We start from the raw sequence: 10,166 nt of genomic DNA on the forward strand, positions 1-10,166 counted from the left end.
AATAATTAAAGACTCAAGCAAATTTTGAAAACTTTACCAAACACCAATAAAATATGTCAAACAGCAGACACATCACATACTACCCAATAATTAAAATGGTAGTCAGTCAAGAAAAATGAACTTAAAAAGCCACCTTTACTTACCCTCTCCAGCAGTTCTCCTATTTCTTTCCCTTGCAGGCCACACCAGAAGCAGCAATGTCCTCATGGTCCTCTTCCTTAGGGACCACAACCAGTTCTCGCTCTCGCTCCCTCTCTCCACCCTCAAGACCAGTTTCTGTCTCTCACACACCAATCATCTCCCCAACCAGTATCCCTCACTCACACACACATACCATCAGTCTCACACATACACACAATGCTCTCGCTCCCCTTACACACAGGATTTCACTTACTTACAGGCTCAATCACACACATGTTCTTTCTATTTCACTTACATACAGGCTCAATCACACACATGTTCTCTCTCACAGCCACAAGCCAGACAAAAACATGCTCCATCTCTCTCTCTCTCGCACACACATATTGACTCACACAAGCACCATTCCTTTCTCGCACACACGCGCCATTCCTTTCTCACACACACACAGAAGCATCATTCCTTTCTCTCTCTCTCACACACACACACACACACACAGACACACGCGCCATTCCTTTCTCTCTCTCTCTCTCTCTCACACACACACACACGCCATTCCTTTCTCACACACACACAAGCACTCTGCCGATCTAAGGCCCCCAGCTGAACAGCTGGTCTCCGGTGACTAGCAGCACCGGTGTTCACTTTTTTCACCCCCGGCGGCGCCCATCTTCATTTTTTCGCCCCCGCCGGCCATGATTTTTATTTCTTCGGCCCCTGCCGCTTGGTCTCCAGTGGGGGCTGGCTGGGCGGCGCCCATCTTCATTTTTTCGGCCCTCATGGGCTTGGTCTCCCACGGGGGCTGTCTGGGAGGCGCCGGGCCAGCCCATCTTCTTTTCTTCGGCCTCTGCCGGGCACGATTTTTATTTCTTCGGCCCCCGCCACTTGGTCTCCAGCGGGGGCTGGCTGGGCGACGCCTGCCCATCTTCTTTTCTTCGGCCTCCGTCGGCCTCTATTTTAATTTCTCCAGTGGGAGCTGGCTGGGTACAGCTACCACCTGTGTTGGCCCTGCTTTGGGGGGGGGAGGGGGGTACTATACTATTATTACTTCAATGGGCCTGCGAGGCTGCACTCGCCAATTCTCCATCTACCTTGAATTGATGGAGGTCACTGGGCTGAGTGCAGGCTGCAAGAAACAATTAGCCACGCGTTCGAGACCACGTGACCAGCTAGATCGGCCCACCGGGAGAAGCCCGATCCCCTGATAGGTCAATCCGCCCCTGACCCACATTGAGATAACTCCAGCTCATCGCAAATACCTGAGGTTTCTAGTAGGCCCCAAGCACTATCAGTACCGAGTGCTTCCATTCGACCTAGCATCTGCACCACGAGTCTTTACAAAATGCCTTGTAGTCATCGCAGCCTTTCTCAGGCCCCAAGGTGTTCACGTCTACCCCTATCTGGACAATTGGTTAATAAGGGCTCCCACTCAGCAAACTGCTCTGTCGTCCCTCAATCTAACCTTACACATGCTAATTTCGTTAGGGTTTCTTGTCAGTTACGACAAATCCTATTTAGTCCCATCTCAAACCTTATCATTCATTGGGGCAGACTTGGACACCTTACAGGCAAAGGCTTTCCTGCCTAGACAACGAGCACTAACTCTCGTGTCTCTTGCTCACCAGCTGCAGTCTCAGCACTCCGCAACTGCACGCCAATTTCTTGTCCTTCTGGGACACATGGCGTCCTCAGTCCATGTTACACCAATGGCCCGCTTGGCCATGAGAGTCATGCACTGGACTCTGAGGTCTCAATGGACTCAAGCTATTCAGCCTCTGTCGACCGTTGTCCACGTCACCGACTCACTCCGTCTGTCTCTCGCCTGGTGGAAAAATCAGACCAATCTCCTCCAAGGCTTGCCCTTCCAGGTACCAAATCCTCAAATCACTCTCACCACCGATGCTTCCAATCTCTTTTGGGGAGCCGACGTAGCCGGTCTGCAGACGAAAGGATCTTGGTCTCCAGAGGAAGCCGAACACCAAATAAATTTTCTGGAGCTTCGAGCAATCAGATATACTCTAGGGTCTTTTCAGGATCGCCTCTCAGATCAGGTCATCCTGATCCAGACAGACAACCAGGTGGCAATGTGGTACATCAACAAGCAGGGAGGCATAGGCTTCTTCCTTCTGTGTCTGGAAGCTGCGTAGGTTTGGGAGGAAACTCTCTCCCATTCGATGTACCTCAAGGCCACCTGGTTGCCGGGAGTGGACAATGTGCTGGCAGACAAGCTGAGTCGCGTCTTTCAACTGCACGAGTGGTCTCTCAACCCCTCTGTAGAGAACTCATCTTTGCGTCCCCACAAAACCGCAAAGTGGAGAACTACTGCTCTTTCATTCGCAGCACACACTCTCAACCCAGAGACACATTCTCCCTTTCATGGGCAACCGGTCTGCTCTACGCATTCCCTCCATTTCCACTTCTCTCGAAGACTCTTGTGAAGTTACGTCAGGACAAGGGAACCATGATCCTGATAGCACCTCACTGGCCACGCCAAGTGTGGTTTCCAATACTTCAGGATCTCTCCATCCGCAGGCACATTCCCTTGGGAAAGGACCCACTTCTGATCACTCAAAATGATGGGAGCCTACGACATCCCAATCTTCACGCCTTATCCCTGACGGCATGAATGTTGAAAGGTTAATCCTTCAACCACTTAACCTTTCTGAACCAGTTTCCCATGTCTTGATTGCTTCACGGAAGCCTTCCACAAGAAAAGCCTACTCTTACAAATGGAACAGGTTTAAGTCATGGTGCTCTTCTCAGTCCCTTGACCCCTTTACCGGTTCAGTTACCAAATTTTTAGACTATCTCTGGCATTTATCAGAGTCTGGTCTAAAAACGTCTTCCATCAGAATGCATGTCAGTGCGGTAGCCGCCTTCCATAGAGGTGTCAGGGATGTCCCTATATCAGTACAACCCCTTGTAACACGCTTTTTGAAGGGCTTGCTCCATATCAAGCCTCCACTGCATCCTCCGGTCCCTTCTTAGGACCTTAATCTGGTTCTCTTTCGGCTCATGAAACCGCCTTTCGAGCCTCTTCACTCTTGTGAACTTCAATATCTCACATGGAAAGTGATTTTTCTTTTGGCTATCACTTCAGCTCGCAGAGTTGGTGAATTGCGGGCTCTAGTTACTTATCCGCCTTACACTAAACTTCTGCAGGACCGGGCGGTACTCCTCACTCACCCTAAATTTCTTGCCTAAGGTAGTTTCATATTTTCACCTCAATCAATCCATCATACTACCTACCTTTTTTCCCAGGCCCCATGCCAACCCAGGAGAACAGGCTCTGCATACCCTTGACTGTAAACGGGCTCTAGCGTTTTACCTAGACCGTACAGCTGCCCACAGGGAAAACACTCAATTGTTTTTCTTTTCACCCTAACAAGTTGGGGAAGCCTGTGGGTAAGCAGACTTTCTCCTCCTGGTTGGTGGACTGCATATCCTTCTGCTATCAGCAAGCGGGCATTCCATTTCAAGACCATGTTAAAGCACACTTTGTGAGGGCCATAGCGACTTCAGTAGCACACCTGCGATCGGTGCCGCTTCCTGACATTTGCAGGGCTGCAACCTGGAGTTCTCTCCACACCTTTGCAGCCCACTATTGCTTGGACAAAGCCGGAAGACAAGATTCCATCTTCGGCCAGTCTGTCCTTCGTAACCTCTTTACAACGTGATGTAACACCCTTCCGCCTGCCCGATGGGATTTGGGATGCCCTCTACATTTGGTGATTGTTCGGACATCCTCAGCTCGGTACTCACCCATATGTGAGGACTACCATCCTGCTTGTCCTGTGAGAAAGCAAATGTTGCTTACCTGTAACAGGTATTCTCACAGGACAGCAGGATGTTAGTCCTCACGAAACCAGCCCGCCGCCCTGCGGTGTTGGGTTCATAACATTTTGTTTTATTTTTCGGTACTGCCTGTAGCTTTCAAATAAGACTGAAGGGGGACCCCTGCTGGGTGCAGGGTTAGTGATATGCTGGGCATGCCCAGTAGGGGGCCAGTCAAAGTTCTGGAAACTTTGACGGAAGTTTTCCTTGATTGGGCTCCATCCTGTGATGTCACCCATATGTGAGGACTAGCGTCCTGCTGTCCTGTGAGAACACCTGTTGTTACAGGTAAGCAACATTTGCTTTCTGTGACTCTGAAGAAATTTACATAACTCCTCAATCCTAATTGTCCTGGAATGTTGGGTGCGCGTTCACATTGGTCTACAGGCGAAACAATTTTTCTGATTATGGTCTGGCCCTAAGCACCAATAACAGAGGTCATAGCCATCAGTAAAGAGTCATTACCTTGTCACAGATACAGTTTTTGAATTCACTCACTGTAGTTTTTTTCATCTGGCCCAACATGTTGAGAAGTTTAGAAAAAACTCTTTTTTTTTTTTTTTAAGAAGCACTGAAAAGTGCTGTTGTGGGTGCTGCAGAGGCAGCGAGGCAACTAGAAAAAGTAGTACTGAGGAGAAAATATAGAATTTGAGAGTTTATAGAAAAATATACACATCCATGCTTGAGCTCAGACAAAAAATGACAACGCCCACATGGGAACTCCCGCACATGTTCAGAAGAACTCGAAGCTCTACTAGCTAGGAGAAACAAGTCCTTTTGGTGGCACCAGATGACATCACCCATATGCCATGGCTAATTCTGCCTATTTATCTACTGAAAAGTGTTCCCAGAAATTAAAGGGTTTGTAGCCATTGCTGTAAAGACCCACATAAAACGGGGTAAGGACAGGAGCAGGGTGCTGTCTCCCCATAAAATTCAGTTCTGGCTATGCCTCTGCCCTGTAGAATCAGAAGTAACACATTTCACATTTGTTTTCTTTTTTATCTAAAGGGTGGGTTACACAAGCATCCAGAAATGTCCTTTTTGTCTCCAGATACCCCCCCCCCCCCCGAATGCCCAGGAACCATGGTCACAGGTCAGGAAGGAATGATGAGTTTGCAGCTTCACAGCCTCTGCTGTAGTAGCTGTGGGAAAGCGGCAAGAGTGGAGGCTGAGCGCTCATAAACTGCACCTACCACCCCTGCTCAGCTGTAATATAAAAATCCTAATTTTTGCCAGCTCTGGACTCCAGCTTCTTTGATTGATTGATGCATGAGGACATATTGTTTATAAGTTGGTTATGCCTGTACACTACTGTGCACAAGGAATCTATGCCCATATCCCTTGGCTGTGTAAACCTCTCCCCTATTGTGGGAGAGGCCACAAAAATAACTCTACCTCTCCACAATTAAAAGGTCTCCCAGGGATGGGGAGGAGAAGCTAGAGCAGAGAATAGAACAATAAATGATATAAAACACTGCATATGAAATCAGTGCATGCACAGTTGCACAGCGCATTAGGATTCTTATACTCTATAGCAAACACAGACAAATGGCATTATTAGTAGAAAAAGGATTTTATTAACATGGAAAAATGAAGAAAATCTGGTTGCAAGATTTAAAAGAAAAATCACTTGCCCTACTCTGTATCTGTTCAGTTCACTTGCAAAATACATTAAACTCCCACCTAAATTCTGGCCAAAATAATAACATAAGTTCTCAGTTAAGTCTCATGTGAGTCCTGTTTTCCTTTTCTTTTGATGAGCTGCTCCACTATGCTTGAGATCCTGTGGCTGCAAGGTCCACTTGCTTCAGGAAATTAGAGGTCCCAGTTCTCACAAAAAAATATAAATTCCCCATCTACTCTATATAAAATCATGACAAATCTTCTGAATTTCCCTGCAACTAAGTCAGCCTGATTCTGAATGTATGCAGATACTATTCTAAATACTGTTCTTCTAACTATAAATGAAACAAAAGGTCAGGAAATACTTGAAAGTCACACTCTTTTCCCTCACTACAAAATAACAAACCATTGCTTTCTCAGCACTACTTTATAAATTACTTTTCTACAGAATATGGCTATGAGGAACGCTCCCATATAATTGTAACTGCTCTTTCCTTTGTGGTAGCAGCCATGTGGCTGGGATAGGAACCTCACCTCATTGCTATGTCCTTCTCTTTGCTCTACCTGTTTGTACACAAAAAACTTTTCTTTTATGCCTAATTTTAAAAAGTTCATTAGCAATCAATCCCCTGCTCCTCATTGACTCTGGTCCAGGATTACACCTCAAGTTCTGATTCCAAGAATTGCCATAGGTCCATTCAACTCAAACTTGTCCTTCTGCGGAAATACCCATTTATTCCTAACAATTGCAGCCAGGTCCACTTGGTGTCACTGCAGTTCAGGGATAATACCACTGGCTTCCAGCCATGCCCCCACCCCAGTGGAGCCAGAGGTGAGAAGGACTTCTGGAGGCTTCAAAGGAAAGCATTTGCATTGGCCCCTCTGTCTCAACCAACAAAGGTACTGCCAAGTAATTCACATGTCACAATTTGCCTTTCCTTCAAACAGAGAGTGAACAGGGGTCCTCCCCTGTGCAATTTAATTCACCTTTGCTAGTCGGAGCAAGAACAATATCTTAAGCTTCTGGCTTACAGGTGTAATGCATGATGTGGAGGTAACTCTGTTCTAATGTGTGATTATAATGGATTTGAATTTATTTTTATGGTGAGGGAGGATTGTGACTATTCCTTTTTATTGTGATTTTATATAGCATTGCAACCTGTTTTAATGATTCAGGGTATAGCAGGATATTAAATTGTTATAAATAAATACCAGGCAATATTTAATTTAATAAAGCCAAATAAAATGGCTGCTGACATTACCTGCTGGGGTAAGCTGAGGGAAGCTTGCAGTTTTTCTTCTTGAAAAAAGAGACTTGCGATACTTTTCTTCACTGCTAAAGCTACACAGCTGCTCTCCCCCATGCTGTGCTGACTTCCGGGCTCTGACGTCGGTGGGAGGAGCCCCTAGACGCACATAAGATCGGCGTCCTACGGCGCTCTCGCCATCGGCGCGTCGCCAAAGCCGCGAGCCTAAGGGGCGAGTGCGGCTTTGCCGGCTTAGCCGGACGCAGACGGACCACGACGGAATTCCCAGAGGAAAGTTATATATATTTACCAGCAGCCATCGGGAATTGGTTGGAATCTATATTGTGTCCCAAAGATCTGGATTTGAGGTACTGTTCTTCAAATTTTTCCTTTAAATATACCTGGTTGAGCTCCTTTGGTAATGCCACATACCAAAAGGAAAGGGAAACTAATTACTTCTACCCCAGTAATTAGTTTAAACCAACCAAGTATTCAAGATCTTTTTGGGAGATCCAATATATTGTCACCAGAAGGCGGGGTCGTTGGAGTTGAAGTCCAGGAGCAGGGACTAGACACCCTGACCCATGAGATATCTTTGAGCCCTGGTGCCCCATCGACACCAGATCCACCTACGAGAAGAGAAGGAGGAGAATTAAAATTTGATGATTCCCAGATCCTGAGCTTGAACATCTTACCACCTGATGAACAAGGAGTGTTAAGTAATTTGAATCACTCACCCATAGCCTCTGGGTCTCAGTTCTTAAAAAATCAGAAAGAGGACTTGAATACCGTGGTGATATCTAAGGAGAAGGGAACGGAGGGAGTTCGGGGGGAAGAAATGGCTGGGATACCTGTTGTTACATTTAAAAAATTTTCATTAGAAGAGATAGGGAACATGATTATCTCTATGCAGAAATCAATTAGTGACTTAGCTACAATGGTACAAGAGGGATTGAGTGTTAATAAAACTCTGCAAACAAAAGTAGAGAAGGTAGAAAATTCAGTGAATAGTCTGAGTATAAAAACTGAAGAGATGGAGAAAATACAATTAAATTTGATTAAATCAGAGAAGATTCATATAGAAAAATTGGAACAAATTGAAAATCAGATTAGAAGAAGTAATTTAAGAGTTCTAAACTTTCCTATAACACATTTACTCTCGCCCCGAGAATTGTTTAAAAGTTATTTAATTAATATATTGAAATACACTGAAATAACTTTGCCAGTGATATCCAGAATATACTATGTCACTCAAGCTAAAAGTAATTATGGTTTAGGAAAACAGAACCAGGATGAGGTGAAAGAGGATATAAATTTATCAGAACTCTTGGAGAAGTCTTCAGATACTGAAATAAAATCAAGAGCTACATTAGTTGTCCAATTTGCAGACATTTCACAAAGAGATATAATTCTTAGATTATATTTTAAACATCAGAGTTTAAATTTTCATGGTTATCCTATTAGGATTTTTCCTGATGTGTCCTTAAATACTCAATTAAGAAGAAAAGAATTTCTAGTATTGAGGGAACAAGTTACACAGCGGGGAGCTAAATTTATCTTACGTTTCCCTTGTAGATGTATTGTTCTCTATCAAAACAATAGATATATTTTTAATCAGGTTGACCAGCTATGAGCTTTCCTGGACTCCTAGTCCTATAGTATCTCCTAGTATAATATGGGGGATTAAGAAAGATATGGATCAGACACATTATCTTTGAGATTTTTCTTTGGGATAGCCTGCTCAAATTTCTGTCCACCAATTTCTGCAATTACTAGTGAATTATTTTTTCTAGAATGCACAGAATGTAAACTATGTTTTTGTTTAAATTTAAATGTAAGTTTCTATACACAAGTTAAGTATACAAAACTGTGTATTTCTTTTGTAAAATGGAAAGATTAATAAAAATTATATATAAAAAGCCAAATAAAATAAGATGGATTACTTTTTTTTTTTTTTCTTGGCAGGTGTGTTGCCCTAGTCAATTGGCTAAAGATGGAGTCACTGAAGAGAAATGGTTACCCGCAGCCATAATCTCCGCAACTCTTTATACAATCACTGTGTCCTTCAAAGGATGCTGTAAGGGCCATATTGCTGGGATTCGCTATGCCTGGACAGAGTGGCCTTGTCTATATAAAGACTGTCCCCTTTACAGCATAGATACTTTGCTTCCTGCTCCACCATTTATTAGATTATTTTCACAATTAAGTGAAGATATAAGGGTAACAATGATTAGGCCAGTCACAAGGCAGAGTCATGTGTCTGTCTGATTTAGCAAGCGAGAGACTGGCCTTGGTCTCTCAGCATGGTGAAGGCAAAGATTTTGAACATTGACACTTTTTGTTGGACTATCAGAGTTGGGTAACTGGGAAAGGCAAATTATAATGTCTATATTAAATTAAATTATAAAAAAATTGTTCTAATGTGTTTTTCAAGGCCACATATATCCTTTTTTCTTCAGCAGCCTTTATCCGAAAAAGGGATTGATGTGGTATCAAGAGCTCATATGTATCATCTTTTTTCATCTTTGTTTAACTTGTTAATTGGACCAATAAAAGCTTACCACAAAAGCACGTGAATGATAATCTCCTTAAATTTGCTTCTCTCCAGAAATTCACTTACTTTCTGGGGAAATTTTCAAACAACCTGCATATGTTCAAACTATATGGATGTTTTTAACATGCAAACCTTTTGGTGAATTTTAAAAGCCTGGTGCACACATCAATTAAGGGATGTGCAAAGAAGTCAGGCTCGTGCACTCTGACCGTATTTTTAAAAGTGCCCAGATACGCAGGTAGTAAAATCTGCTGCACACACCTCTGAAAAGTTTCCAGAAAGGGGCAGGGTGTGGGCATTTCGAGGCCTGGCCAAGAGACGTGTGCTCCAGTGCACGGTCCCCTGCCACCTAACTTTACTTCTGCTATTGATGATGTATAAGTTATAAAATAAAAGAATCAATGGGGGAAAAGTGTAGGCTATCAAACCAGGGGGGTTTGGACGACCTAACTGTTAACTAGACGAACTGGTGGACAAACTGGTAAAGTGACGTGGGCGTGCGCCCCTTGTAAAATCTGCCATCTGTGTGCTGGAAGCGGGATTTGCGCACCCATGCGTGGGCTCACTTAAAAAACTTGACGCACTTGTGCGCGCAGCCAGGCCATTTTATAACGTGCTCATGTACGCACGCAAGTTATAAAATGTCTGCGTCCCCGGGGGCAGGCCGACGCACACTTGGCAATGTGCACCCGCGTGCAAGTTTGAAAGTTAGCACTCCTATGTGCATTTTCCAAGTGAAGTCATGCAGATGCTTTCCCTTTGAAAAT

General features: G+C 44.3%; 1 protein-coding gene across 2 annotated transcripts in view; it reads left to right on the forward strand.

Annotated features, from left to right (window-relative positions):
- The window catches only part of SIAE (sialic acid acetylesterase), a 95,009-nt gene extending 85,593 nt beyond the window's left edge, over positions 1–9,416 (forward strand). For both annotated transcript variants that reach the window (XM_029573070.1, XM_029573069.1), the window contains exon 11: positions 8,811–9,416. In XM_029573070.1, coding sequence (XP_029428930.1) covers positions 8,811–9,113 — 303 coding nt within the window. In that variant the 3' untranslated portion in view covers positions 9,114–9,416. The remainder of the gene's footprint in view (positions 1–8,810) is intronic.
- The last annotated feature ends 750 nt before the right edge of the window (positions 9,417–10,166 follow it).

The sequence above is a fragment of the Rhinatrema bivittatum genome, chromosome 12, assembly GCF_901001135.1.
Source record: "Rhinatrema bivittatum chromosome 12, aRhiBiv1.1, whole genome shotgun sequence".
NCBI classification, from domain to species: domain Eukaryota; kingdom Metazoa; phylum Chordata; class Amphibia; order Gymnophiona; family Rhinatrematidae; genus Rhinatrema; species Rhinatrema bivittatum.